Raw genomic sequence first — 14,858 nt, forward strand, 5'->3', positions numbered from 1 at the left:
GTCGCCAGCGTCTGGGTCTGCTTCTTGGGCAGGGGTTGCGATGACGTCATGACGACTCCGTGTTCTTATTGGCTTTGATTGGAAGGGTAGTTTGTTGTCCTCAATGCTAGACGCCTTGAAGCCTACCAACTAGCCATTTTCAAACAGTCAAGAAGTACTTCGCGTCGCAACTTCTGTGCGAGAAGGCAAACTTGCACAACGCATAGCGTCTTTTGCGTACCCATTTCTTCCTGCATTGGTGACGCCTAATTTCAAGACTAGTTTTACGTCAACACTCTATATTTACTTGTTTTACGCTTTCTACGGTGTTGCAACATCTATTAGGATTAGCAGAGCGACTTTGGTACAACACGTGGTGTATAGCACGTGCAGCCTTTACTTGCACGTGTACCTTTCGTGTATAATACGGGAGCAATAGACCGGAAAATTATACGTCCATATCTTGATTTATAGGGCTGCCGTTTTTACAACCTCTTTAACTCCTCGAACATCGAACAAATTTTGCCGTTGAGTCAAACAAACTTTCAAGGCGTTGGTCCATCCATCGTTTGTGCGAGTTTTGTTTAGAAATTTGTGGTCTCAGCGCTCCTCTTTCGCTTTCCACCGTCCAATTTCGCTGCCGCAGACTCGACCGCATAAGCAGCTCCATACATCATCTTCACGCCAGATATAGACGCGGAATATGCTAATTCCTACTCTGCTTTTGCGGTTCGATGGGCCCTCGAAAACGAAGCGGGCATCGCCGAGGAGAACTTTCATGAAATGTGGTATTTGCATCTAACTGCCCGAACTTATCAAACTTCCTGCCTCACTAAAATAGTTTTTCTTTTTTTATTATTTCAGATTTTATATTTGAGGAATTCTTACGATTTTGTGCACCTTGTTGTCTTGATCTTGTAAGTTTCAAAGATCGGATTAGCGGAATACTAATTGACGGGGATCGGTCCTCAAAAGACGGGGGCATTTTACTGACAGCCCCTAATCGATTTATCTTGAATTCTTAGAAACTGAAGGAGTCAAGTGGTAAACGTTTATTATCGGACAAAGTATTTTACTACTTTACGCTTTACTTGTGATATGTACAGTTTTTTTTTTTAGCAACCGCAGCAATAACTATTCAACCCAATGCACTTTTGTCATCTCACTTAGAGGGTGTAACCGGTTCAAAAACGGCTCAGGCAGGTGCTACGGGCGCAGGGGCAATGATACTTCGCTTTCTTTTGCCTAATTGCATTTTACATCAATCCGCACCCTCGCCCACAAGCTCCGTTTCAACATCGTCATGCATCTTGTATATTATATCAACCTATGATCATCCTTACTGTTTTTTTTTTTTATTTTATAAACGCGGCATCGAGGGCGTTTATGGTACTGGCTGTCGTCTTTCCGCGGTGCAGTGTCTCCCCTCGGTCATGAAAGATTACTTTTATAACCATTATTATTCTTAGGATAAAAGGAGAACGGAAGCAGTTCTTTACTTCAGGAAAAACACTTATATCATCTGCGTTTGGCCTCCACGATCACAAATGTCAAGATTAGTTTTCAATTTGGTGCACGGACTGCAGAAAATAATTTTCAAATTTTCAGCGCCTATCAAAACTATGATCGCAAACTCTCGCTATTTAAAAAAAAAAAAAAAAGAAAAAAAAAAAAGGCCAGAAAAAGAAAAAAAAGCGTCCCGATTGGTGTTAGTGGAAGGGAATATACCTGGCGAGCTCGCAATTGCACACATTGCCACACGAAAAACACGCGCTTGGCGGCGGAAAGATCTGGGTATGACGCAATGACTGGTCGGAGGTTTTTTGTGTTTTCTCGCGTTTAGTTACATCTTCGGGGGAAAACAAACGCCACATTCAGATTCGCGGGATAAAAATACTCTAGAATTCACATGTAATTCTTTTTTTTTTTATTTTAAGATCTTCTTCAAGCTTCCCTGTAAGCATCGTCATGGCTGGAGGTTCTACTATTATTCGCCCCCGACTGCCAAACTCTGTGTTCTGCGGGAAAGTGAACTCACGTACTTTTTCTTAGAATGTATCTTATAAACATAGTGACCCCATGAAGAAAGGCTGTGCGCACCGCGTCCCAAGCATGTTATTCCTTCGCAGCCAATGAGATCGTGGAATTCTTCGGTGACCACGCCCACGAACAAATCCCGAAACTGGAAGCGCGAGCGTCATAAGCCACTCCCGTCTTTCCTTATGCTGACAGCGAGTCGAGTCAAACAAACGATGTCGGCGACGAACAAAGAGAAGAACTCTGAATCTAAATGTTGAAAAATAACACACACGTCACAGTTTCCTCGGCATTTGTTCATCCCTCTTTTGGCTGTCCCATTCCCGCAATCCCAGAAGTCTTGCGCACGCAGCTCGGAGTGCCCTTTTGTCCATTAGCAACGGAGCCAAGAGCGTGCCGGAGGAAGAACAATAAAACAAACGCGATAATCAAAGCAACAAACCGGTTATATGGCGGAGGAAGAGACGTCTTCGGGCAAACTCGGTGGTACGCTAATAATAGTCAGGAACTCGTGAACAGCCTCAGAACACGCCCCAGCGGCACCTGCTTCTGACATGAGTCGCCGCCATTTGTTTGGCCAGGGCTTCTGTCGACTCTTGTTTACTCTCAGCCTTTTTTGTTTTCTTTTTTTCTTTTCTTTTCTCGTTTTTGTTTTCTGTTCCCCGGCTGGTGGGGTGCACACGTGGTGCGCCCAGAACCACACAGCCGGCCTAAGTGACGGCAGGGATGTGTTCACTTGGTCGTTTCACCACTTTGCTGGTTTGCTTACCCGCGCTCGTATTTCGAACCTCACCTTGGGCGGACTACGGAGTGGAATTCCAGGGCTGAAACTTTCTTTTTGTTCGTGTGGGTGTGGGTGATCTATTGCATTTTTACCGATGCGATTGAATGTCAATCTTTTTCTGTTTTTTTTTCTTGTGCATTTTGTACACTCGAGATAATATTTATTAGTATTTACTTATACAACCGACACATATAAAAAGGAAGGCACGATTTTAAAAGTACAGTTTTGGTACGAGTTTTGTTATACAAATAGAGTTTTGTACAGTGTTCTTAATAATGAAAGTCACAATTATATTGACATGGTAACCCAGGAGCGGGGAAAAAACCTGACGGACAACACAAAGGTTTTTTGGAGCCTTGTGTTTTGCCTCTGAACCAACTGGCCTCCCCACTTTTTTTAGCATCGACAAATTATAATAATTTTTCGCACGACGGCGAAAGGCTGCCCAAGTTGAAATCCCGAAACGAAGTGATTCTGGGTGTGTTTCCAGCATTAAAGACGAGTTGAGGTTTGCAAGTTAAGCTCAACATCATGGCTAGTGACTGCCACCTATCAAAATTAATCACAAAGTTTTATGCTATTTTGTGTTTAGAGCCAGCAAACGTATATGGTAACTTTTGTCTTCACGTTTCGCTTCGTTTTTATCGCGAGCCGTTTGTCCAGCCATTAACTCGATTTCTCTTTCGTTCGCAGCCTCCAGGCGAAGAGGAGACCTATTCCAAGGTGAAGAGGGTCATGCCAACGCCCGTGCCGTCGGCGAACGTCTATCAAGTGCCCCGTAAGTGCGTATTAATTTTATATTATTCCTTTTAATAGACACAATTTTGTAGTCAAGTAATTCACTCTGCATCGCTGCATTCAACCCCCCCCCCCTCGCCCCCTCCCCCCCCCCCCCCCCCCCCCCAAAAAAAAAAAAAAGCAAGAAAGAAAAAAAGAAGTCCAGATACTTTGGTTGTTTTGAGGAATGCAGTTTGTTTGTAAGCTCATTGATAACTTCGTAATCGTTATCAAAGGGCTGACAAAAACATTGTGAGTGCATGATGTGCAGCGGAAAAATAGAAACCGATTAAACTCAGCAGCTATTTTTTTTAAAGTTAAAACAGAAAAGAAGTTATACAATTTTATACAATTAAGGAACAGTACACACACGGAGCTTGAAACGCGCTTTGATCACTGTAAGTTTTCATTATATTTTTTTATTATCATTAGTTGTCTGGTGGGTGATGGAAACGAGGTGAATTTTATTATTTGTTTTCAGACGGTCACAGTTTGTTTTTCTTGCAGGCATTTTTTAAAGTTGGGTTCCATACTTGTTTGATAGTTTTGGAAAAAAAAAAACTCCTTAATTCATCAGAAACAATACCATTGTATTTTCTTCCCAAATAAAAAAAAAAAAAAAAAAAAACACATCCTGCGCGCTATTTATATTTCCCGCTGGTACTCGTGCCGATAACTTTATTTAAGTCAATTTCAGCCGCCTCAGCAGAAAAACATCTTCCCCAAATCGTCGATTTTAAAGGTGAATTGCAATCTCATCTAGGATCCAGATTAAAACAAAGATATTTTTGACTTATGAAGGAATTAACATACCTTATTACAAGTGACACACATCAAGCACATTTAACTAGAGAAGAGATTTACGCATGAAAACACAGATAAAATAGATAAGTAAAAAAATAATGATACAGATGATTTGATTAAGATTTAACATTACAAGACTATAATTCGAGTAGCAAAAGAAATGAATTTTTTTCTTCTTTGGATTTGTGTTTTTAAAATGGTAACAGTTTTAATTTTTTTTTTATTTCAGTAAGACTGCGCTACACAAAAGTATATCCTTCTAAAATAATGCATTTCATTCCGATTGGAATGTTCGCTAAATATTTTATTTTTCCCATTCCTTGACTCTCGGTGGCAATTTTATGCGACCAGTGATTGTTGTGTTTGTATCTCTGATCCTTCACGATAGATACTATCGTGAAGAAATAATAAATAATAAAAAAAAAAAAAAGAGAAATAACCTTCCTGTTTTGTTGTCCAGCAAATTATTAACGCATGGTCACCCGGGTATCGCATTTGGTTCGTGACGGTTCTCACCAAGTCATAGTACGAACTCTTGCGTTGGCTGTCCAGTACCGACAAAATAATTAGAGGATCAACCCCAGAGATGTCCTGTTGTTTTTGAGCTCTAGACGAACTCAATTACCTCCTTCCTTTTGAGATTACAACTTAAAACGGACTACCCGTTTTGTAGTTCCTTTTTTTTTTTCTTACTGGATTTAGGGCATTGACTTTACTGAACGATACGTTGGAACTTAGGGCCACTCTGGTAACACTTGCAATAATGTCGGGCATGGCGCCTAAAATATATTTCCTCGCATTCTTCCTTGTGTTATTGCGCATGGTTCCGGCGATTCGTCTCAGCGACATGGCGATTCTTCTCGTGACAATTATTGAGAGAAGGCGGCTTCAACTGGCAGGTTTGTGAACTATGATGAACGCACTTCTGTATTGCGAAGCACACTTCAATTAGTGAGAACGACTTCCGTATTTAGTTTTTGATGTCACGTAATGTAGTATATATATATATTTTTTTTTATGAATTGTTACAAATTACGACACTTTCGCATCAATTGATATTCGATAAAAATTGCGAAAACCTAGATAATGGTACATTAGGATCTTAGTATCAATAAAATCTTTGACATTATCACTAAGAAACTGTATCAATGAATCCTTCAGCCTTTAATAAAATACCTCTTTAAATTTTATTGACCTCGATTAATTAACATGTTTGTTAAATTTTTGCCTATGAACGAGCTAGGCGGTATTAGGCTTGTTGTGAATGTTTTTTAAACAGTTATTGTATTTCTTCGCGTTTTTTTTTTAAACAATGGTTCTATTCTATCGCGGAAGTTGCAAAGATAAAGTCTGGAAATATTTTTTTAGCTTCGAAGATTCTAGTTCAGGAACATCACTCCTCTTTCGTGCACTCCATGCGGTGTGACTACACGCTGGAAGAACAACCATTATTTCGGGAATGGCGCACTTTTTTTTACAGTAGGAAGATCACTTTTTGGCACGCCAAGGACTGTCCTAAGACGAAGAACACTTGGTAGGTGCAAAGCAAAACCATCGGAAAATGGCGATTCAAGAATGCCTCCTATATTATGCATCGTGAGCTTTAAGTAGGATGCACGCAAAGTCACACATGGACACGGCACACCATTTTTTAATGAGAAGATTGTCCCACGTGGATCCATGTAGTATACAAAATAATTTGAGAAATTTCTTCATGAAAAATGCAGTTTTGATTTGTTCCTGCACTCTGCTTTAGTTTCTATGACACCCCACTTTCACAGGTCTGTGGAGCATCCAGAATGCTGGAATTATGTCACTCTGGATGATGGTTGCCCGGAACACTACTTGAGCACAATGTCTTGCTTCATAATTCGTTTGTTTTTTGAGCGTACGTTTAACCAGAGTCAGGAACACATAATGTGCCCCTCTTACTGATATCTGAATTCAGTTGCCTTTGATTTACACACGAGCGCTATTCTTTTTATGAGTAACGGAGGTAATGATGCAATTCTCCTCTAATGAAAACGTTGTTAATACCCCGTCAATAACATGAGATAAAGCAGTGAGTAGTCGAAAGTAGACAGGAGATATTAATGTGGAAAATTTTTGAAGTGAGCCGCCTGATGCAACTGAGCACGCGGATTTCCCTGTCTCGTATTTATTTATTGCACCCCAAAGCATGCAAAAGTATAGAGAGTAGGGGCTTAACCAGAGCAGATATGCAAATGAACATTCGCACAGATTAATCAACACGTAATCATCTGTACCATTCACTCCTTTCTGTAGAGCCTCTGGGCCTTGAGAGTATAAAAATAAATAAATATAAGGAATTATATGTATGGGAAACGTTTGACAATGGATTGAAAACAAAAATGAACTAATACTGCAAATTTATTTGTGTGATAAATGCGAACCTTATAAAACACTAGGAACTGCGCATTGTACATAATATTATGTTGTTAAAATATTTCTCTTTTTTTTCCTGTCCCGGTTTGTAAGTCGCAGTATTGTTACGTTTGCCTTTAGCTTTCTTTTTTTGAAGCTTGCACATACACGAAGTTCCTCTTTCTCATAATACCGAAAACGGCACGGCACCTTCCGAACTAACCAAAACGTGTGGCACAGAGCACTGGAGATGAATCCCGGATATCCATATTTTGAATAGCACTATATGGGATCCTCGTAATGACCCGAGTATCCCTTTCTTGCGCAGAGGTTTGTGACATAGGAAGGAAAACTCTGGAGCGTCGCCGGAGCGGACAGTTGACGCGAGAGCTGGCCTCGCACCAGCAGTGGCTTCCTACGCCGAGGTGCCCCACGCCGCAGCTGTCAGACTACCGGACACCGCGGACGTCCAATCGGTTCGTTCTGTTTCCGTAACGCATGCCATCAGTGTGTTGTTGGTAACTGATTTAAATCAGAAAGAATTTCGCCGAACAATACCTTATATTTCGCATAAATACGAAGGTTATAAATTCGAGACGTGCGGCCGGTGTCTCGGGGGTTGGAATCATCGAAGTGCTGGCTTGTGTCGCTACAGCCTCTTTCTCTTCTTCGTTGTTGTGGTATGTTGGTCTTCTTAGACTACTGACATGCACGGGTCAAAAGATTCAAAAAGGAGGCAATTGAAACAAGTTTGGAGTTTAGTATTACTTTCTCATTTCACTTTAAATGAATACTGATCTCCTAAAAGATATGTTTTGAAGGTCCTGGCTGAGACGCCTATGCCACAAAATATGCTTTCCCCGTAAAAACAACAACAACACGGGAACATGAGCGCGATATTTATTTATTTATTCATTTATTATTATACATTGTCAGTACCTTTATTTAAGCACAACGGCAGAGAGCCTATACCACAAAAATGACAAAAACAAAACATACAAACGCTTTATAGGCAAACGAATTGACCGTTACAAACTCGAGAGGAGGAGCGATAAAAGAAAAAAAAAAAACGGACACAACAGATAAGATCTTAAATTACTTTCCCCGGTAAAAAAAAAAAAAGAAATCACAAAATTAATTGACGGAGAAATGTCTCAGTAGTCGTAAAAATGGTCAGTGATTCTCAATTAAGAACACTTTTAGGCAGATTATTCTATTCGCCTATTGTTTTAGGGAAGAAGGACGATTTAAACAATGTGGTTCTACGCAATATGGTTCGATGATTGTTAGTTGGTGTATTTTCTTGGAGACCTAGCTTCGTTAACTGCCGAATAATCGTTGAGGCAAAGTAGCAAATTACCGCGAACGATATTGTAAAGAGAAACTTAAGCCGATGTATTTTTCGTCGTGAATCTAAATCCTTCATCCCTGACCGGACATATAATTCAGATATTGAAGACATAAAACACAAGGAATTCTACGCAAGCCGTAATGCCTTTTTTAGTTTTCACACGGCCTCGAGCACGTCAGAAGAACACTTGGCGCTGGGATCCTACATAACATGAGCATATTCTAGCCTAGGTTTAATTATAAACCTATAGGCCAAAACACTGTCTTTGTCGTACTATGAGAAAGGTTGCGTTTTAAAAACCAGAATCTTTGCAAAAGCTTTGAAGACTGTAAAGTTTACATGAGCGTTCCAGAAGCTATAGGCAAGACGCGCTGTTTCCAGACAAGCCCTCGCGAGGTGTGGGCAAACGTGCAGTTTCCGCACGAGGAGTTGTGGGCACTGCGCGTGCGCACGAACCAGATTCGCGTCAAGCGACTGCGCTGCCCAGCCGATAGCAGCGCCACCGCAGCGGCGTGACGTCAGCGCCGCGTGGTGGTGTATATGCGTTGCGGTGCTCATTTTGAGTTAAAAACAATTAAAAAAAAAACAAAAAAAAACATGGTCTTGTTTTGAGGTCTGCAACTAGAAATAGAGGCATGATTCAGAATCGCTCTAAACTCAAAATATGTCGTACGACAAAAATATTGCAGTTTTTGGTTTTGCAGAAAACATGTTTCCTTCGTTTTTTCCATGACATCCGTGCCCTATTAAGACATTTAATTTTTTAGTATAGTATTTTTAATTCACATGGGAATGCATGTAATTGCACATTCTTTTCTTAAATATCGATTCATGATTAAAAATAAGCACGAGAACATAAGAAAGTAAAAACACACTATGCTTGTGCGTTCCTCTGGATAAGATATTTTGAAAATAATAAAACCCCCTCCATGCTTGACGTTTTTTTTATTTTATTTTATGTTTGCTTTTTATGCGTTTTATCTGCTTAAACTCCGCACTTCTATAAAATTGTCTAAAGTTTTAATTAATTTGAATTATCTATATGTTTTAAATCTTGCCTAACACATATTAAAGCTTCTACCCTTTAATTACGAAACGTTCGTTATATTCGGAGATCTCGGAGCGCAAGGTCCGGATTGAGGGGTTTCTTCTTCGACAATGAGATTCTAACGTCACAACCGCCGCTGTTTGTACTTCTTGAGACCCTCAAATTGTGGTGGAGGTGCGGGGCACCGCATGCCACGTTTCCCGTGGCGTTTTTTCGCCATGGGAAACGTGGCGAAGAAATATATATATATAAAGTAATGTGGTCACACTCCGAAATTACAGGCTCGTAAGTTAAGATTTTGCTATTTATAATAAATATGTGTATATATCTCTTATTAGATATAATTGAATCTCGTTGATTCTTTACCATGTTTATGGCTAACCTTCAACCTTTCAGTTGGGGATCATTATAGTGCAAACGCTTGAGCTGTTCATGAGCATGTAAAGAAATTAAAAAAAAAGATTAATTATTCGATGTACATTGTATTGAAACCATTATTCAAGGAATTCCTGCTTATTATTATTGCATGGCTTTTCTTTTTTATCAAAAAGAGCCTTTAATAGCAGGAGTTATGCGAGCAACTACCTTTTTTCGCTTATTTCGTCACATCTAAGTGAGTTTCAAAAAATGCACTGACCTGTAATTTTGATAATTCATCCTGGCGGATATTTCCAGACCGCACTATAACGGCGACGACAGCGACTCCGAGCCTTCTCCACATCGCGGTTCACGGCAAGCTGAAGACGACGACCTTCACGAAGTCTCGGAAGCTGAATGCGACCGCGAGATCAGCAAACTATCATTCATGAAAGGTGAGACGAGCTACGTTCGATTCAAAGACGTCTGTCAATCTTTTACTGGAGTCGCAATCACAAGCGTGCAGTTTTAGAAAGGGCTCGAGGAAACAAACCTCTTGGGCACCTCTTGTGCATCGGTTCTTTGCTGGGACAGATTTGGAAGAAAACCGTTTAGCACGCTCCCACTGCTACATGATGCTACGAAGACTAAAAACGACATTGCTGTACAATTTATAGAGCTGGGAAGCCATAAGTTTTATTCTAATAGGTTGGTAAATTTTAAAACAGTAAATCGTCTGGTAGGATATTGGGACATACCTGGATAAGTCACTGGCAACCGACGAAACGCAGGGCGTTGTTTCTTGTGCTCATACATCTTGCTTAGTGACTGATTTGGTGTTCTTATTACCTAATGTCACAGTTTCATTGCCTGCGAAACAATAATGAGGCACTCGGGACATGTCACGCTTTCGTTTCTTAAGTTGTCAATGACTACCTCTAACAAACCGGTGATTTTACAGCGAAGCTCTATATGACTCGTTGGTCGAGTTTTTTTCGTGTCCGTTCACCGGACAGTAGTCGACAGAAAGCCCTTCATTCGCGCGCGCCTTATCTTCTATCATGTGGTTTTGACACTTGTTTCACTAAAAAAACCACAAAACAAGTGTCAAAACCACACGTTAGGTGATAAGGCGCGCGCAAAACAATGCGAAGCACGTAGCGCTCCCCGCATCCGTTTCTCGGTAAAGATTACGGTAGCAGAAGCTACCCCAACAACGGCAGCGTGCGAAGTCTTTCATATATAAAAGAGTTTTGATACAGTGCATTTACTTTTCTTTCGTGAATCATTTTTATTGACCCTTTTGCTGTTTACAAACATGAACTGCAGCTTGTGTCCCAAACGACTTCTGGTGGCACCGTCTATGGAAGACTGTTGACCTCGCTTATATCACCAGTGCTAGAAGGCATAAACGCTACACGGACAACAGAGTTGGAGATATAACGAGGGCCTTCAGCTGTACAATATTACATCTTGGAGGAGGCAAGGTGGTTTACAAGAATACTCAAAACCTTTTAAGAGATTTCGCCCTCCTTCGTTCTTTTGGTGTTCACCTGGAGAATCGGGGGTTAAACGTTCCATGTACATTTCAAGTAGCTGTTTAAAGGGGTACTTCAACGATATTTAAAATATTTCCGTCGTGTTCAAAAATAGGTAGGATATGATCCACAATATCCGTAAATGACAACCACACGTTTGTATTTTTTGAGCCTGATGGCTGTATTTTTTTGTTATAAAAGGCACACTCTGTCAAGCGCTTGGAGAACAGCCAGCAGAGAGCGCGTGACATCCGACGTAATCGTGACGTAGTTCCTCTCGGGACGAACAAAGCTGCGGCGAGGCTGATGTCGAGAGGATGGCCTAGTCGTTCCAGCCACCGAAGCGGCTGCTTTTATAAGAATTTTTGGGTGACGGGTTAACCTTCTATAATCTTGTGGAGGGACAATAGCGACTTCTGGGACCCACAAAAGTGATTCTCGGGGAGAGGGGAGTTCATCCTTTAGCTCTTCTCTCGTCGTGGCCGGAGGCGAGACAGTTACCGCCCATACCTGTCAAGGTTCCTAGGCGGGCATTGCAAACGAGATGCTAGCGACATCCAGCAAGTACTCTTTGCTAATCGTTTAATTCGTTTTAAAACTCCTTTTCGTCTCCCTTTTAACAGGAAATTGATGTGTCTGACGGGATACTGCTCCTTTGAACAGATATGGACCGAAAAATAAGCGCAGAAATTCCGTTGTAGTATGCCAGGGGTGGCCAAACCGCGGCTCGCGAGCCGCATGCGGCTCTTCGCTGGTCCAAGTGCGGCTCGCGGATCCCTAGTAAGAAGACCCCCCCCCCCCCCCCCCCCCCTTTGCCACTTTCCGCGTTTCCCCAGAAAAAAAAAAGAAAGGATTTCAGAATAAAGCACACTGCAGCTGGCAGTTTGTCAGCCTTGTACTCCCATACGTACCGTCGTACAGCCTTGTGCCCGCATACGTACAGTCAGACTCTAAAGAAAAGTTAAGTTTGCCCCCCCCCCCCCCCCCCCCCCCCTTGCGGCTCTTAGAAGTTCCGTGGTTTTGTGTGCGGCTCTCAGGCGAGGCCAGCCTGGCCACCCCTGTAGCATGCTATGAGGTGGCCTTTGTTCATTCTTTTTATAAGCCAAAAGTTCACTCGGAAGTCAAAGACTGGAGCACCATCTGGTGGCATTTCCAATAAAAAGGGTTTATGGTGCAGTGGGTAATCGTTGCAGGCGATACTACAGCTTCGCTGTCCAAGCACCTTCACAGCGTAGATTGGAGCCCAAATGTTTTCTGTGTTTTCTCTTGCTCTTTTTTTTTTATATGAACTCGCAGGAGACGGCGGTCTGCGTGTCCTGATGCCACCCGTGAACAGCCGTGAAACCCCATATCTGTGATGATCCGTCCAGGATACGTGGAGAGACGTTTCAGACGACATGCTCCTGCGTGAGAGTGCTAGTGTGCCTGTGCTGTGTGCGACGAGTTCCTCACAAAACTAAGAACCGAGTGGGGACTGGCGAATAATGCGGTGCTGCACAGATCTCCGGGACACCTTATCACCTCGTTGGGTAAACCCCACATCTACGGCGCGACGCTGCGAGCACTCCGTGATGTTACGTTGGACTGTTGTATCCAATTACTGAAAACCGCATTTGTTAAAAAAAAATACGTAACGAGAAAAATGTGAGTTTTAAAATCGCAATGAGAGTTGGGACTGTGGAAAGGGAAATAAAAACAAGTTGCTTGTTTCGAAGAAGTGGGAGCTTTGTGTTTTTTTATGTAGTACCGTTACTAATGTGTGTACAATAAGTTATAAACTGGGGTTCAAGCGGCGGATGGTGATGGCGCCCAGTTTGGCAACCGCACCTACAAAGAAATCCGTAGCGCTGAGTATTGTTCAGCTTAGATTACAGATTGGACAAAAGCAGCTTCGTCTGGGACTAATGTTCTGGCTGGCTCAACACGAGTTCCAGCCGAATGCTGACGTAGTACTCGTATTCGGTGTGTTGGCCCTCATTCAGCAACGTAGACCGTTCAGGAGTACGGCCTTCTCTTGTGTAGGTGGCGCTGGCACCGGCCACTGTTCCCGAGGTGCCTCACCTGCGTTTTTCTTGTCCAGTCCCCTCCTCGTCCCCCGACGCCGAGCAGCCGGAAGCGTAGGTGGACTTGAATAAAGTCACTGAATCTGGGAGAGTGGCGCCATGGCTTTCCCACCTGTTTGCCAAACACAAATAAATATCAACATACAGACGACAAAACCTCTCAAGGTGATTGCCTCATCGCTATTGGTTGCCATAGTGATTGCCATTTTGGACTCTTTGAAAGCATCGAAGCTTCGATAGGGTCATTAACAGGAGTCGCACCAAGATCGTTATCGAGCATCATTGTACTGAAAGCGTTCCTCGGCCATTATGACCGTCTTTGGCACTGCGCATGCAGTAGTCTTATCACTCAATCTTATTTCACCAGATCTCTTACAATTATGTTTCTTTTCTTGCGTATTTCAAGGCAGTAAAATTATGTTTCAATGCCTCCAAGAACTAACATTGCGTATGATCACGGTACAAGATGTACGGCATAACACGGCGGCGTCGGTGCTTGGGGCTGATTTGACACCCTGACACCATCCGATCACGTCTAGCGACCTGATGGTGTAACTAAAGTAACAACAGCGCTTATAGTCTTGTGTGTTTGCTATAAGCGTTTAAACCAATGATGCACAGTGGACGTGCCATGATCCTGCGCTTTTTGTGGTCGGCGTTAAAGGATAAGTTGAAGCGTTTTTTTTAAATATGAGATAAACCACCCGAGCCTAGTGGAGTAGTCCTCAGCCATCACGATTATTGTATTCGTTTGGTCATCTTATACGCGGATTAAGCGGAAACGCGCCTTCAAAGTACCACTGAAGCCACGTCCCTCCGAAGCAGAGGAAAAGGGGAGAGAGGAAAAAGCCTGTCAGCCGACATCACAAGTGGTTTGGCTGAAGGACTCCGCCGCGTCTGTCCGCGTTCCGCTTGTTTCCCACTTGTTTTTACCCGTTGACCGGTCGTGCTATTGACTCAATCGCCTGATGTGTTGATTCTTCTCTTGTTTGTTCACGAGTTTGCGTAATTCTCCTGGCACCGAAGCAACTAACTTGTGATGTTGCACGATGCCGTACTCACGTGTAAGTGTCGGCTTGCACGAACAGCGCTCGTTTCAGCTGCTCTTCCCGCTTACCGCCATTTTCACTCCGGCACTGAGATTTTCAAGGGATGGGCTCCCGCTATGCAAACAGACGAGCTTGAGCAAGCACACGGCTTTTCTTGTTGGGAAGTGGAGTCCGGACGGAGCACATGAAAACATTGTACGTATGGGGTTAGGCCTGAAGAGGGCTGGCCTGAACCTGACGCTCTGACGACCGTCTTTGAAGGTAAAAAGGCAAATCAGTGGATTAAAAGGCACACGCAAAAAGAGACGAAACTAGGTAAAAATTTAAAATCGACAGTTGTTAAAAAAAAAGCTATTTCGTTATTAGTTGTGTACTGTGTACTGGAAAAGCCGCGATCAGTGTAGCCAAATAGCGTACTTCCACTGACTCTTCTGTTAACCGCCTTATATTAGTGTTGCAGTTTTGGTTTGTTATATTGTTGAAGTGACCATAATTCCCGGACCAACTCCGCTGCCCAAGATTGTTTTCTTTTGTTTTTAATCTACTCCGCTACCCAGTAACTTGGGAGAGGAGGGCTCGTTGTAATAAGCGGTCATGCATTTGATTATACGACTTTCACGGTAAAACTTCTTTTAGCATGAACTTTCTTTTACAGAGCAGAATATGAGGGCGCAAGTGAGCTGGTG

At 42.5% G+C, this 14,858-nt stretch overlaps 1 protein-coding gene across 1 annotated transcript in view; it reads left to right on the plus strand.

The window, feature by feature from the left end:
* Positions 1-12,665, plus strand: part of LOC115324324 — a 35,403-nt gene extending 22,738 nt beyond the window's left edge. Inside the window, exons 2-5 of the mRNA XM_029984858.4 lie at positions 3,494-3,578; positions 7,095-7,242; positions 9,841-9,977; positions 12,357-12,665. Coding sequence (XP_029840718.1) covers positions 3,494-3,578; positions 7,095-7,242; positions 9,841-9,977; positions 12,357-12,418 — 432 coding nt within the window. The 3' untranslated portion in view covers positions 12,419-12,665. The remainder of the gene's footprint in view (positions 1-3,493; positions 3,579-7,094; positions 7,243-9,840; positions 9,978-12,356) is intronic.
* The last annotated feature ends 2,193 nt before the right edge of the window (positions 12,666-14,858 follow it).

Source organism: Ixodes scapularis, unplaced genomic scaffold, assembly GCF_016920785.2.
Source record: "Ixodes scapularis isolate PalLabHiFi unplaced genomic scaffold, ASM1692078v2 PGA_scaffold7__128_contigs__length_106722199, whole genome shotgun sequence".
NCBI classification, from domain to species: Eukaryota; Metazoa; Arthropoda; class Arachnida; order Ixodida; family Ixodidae; genus Ixodes; species Ixodes scapularis.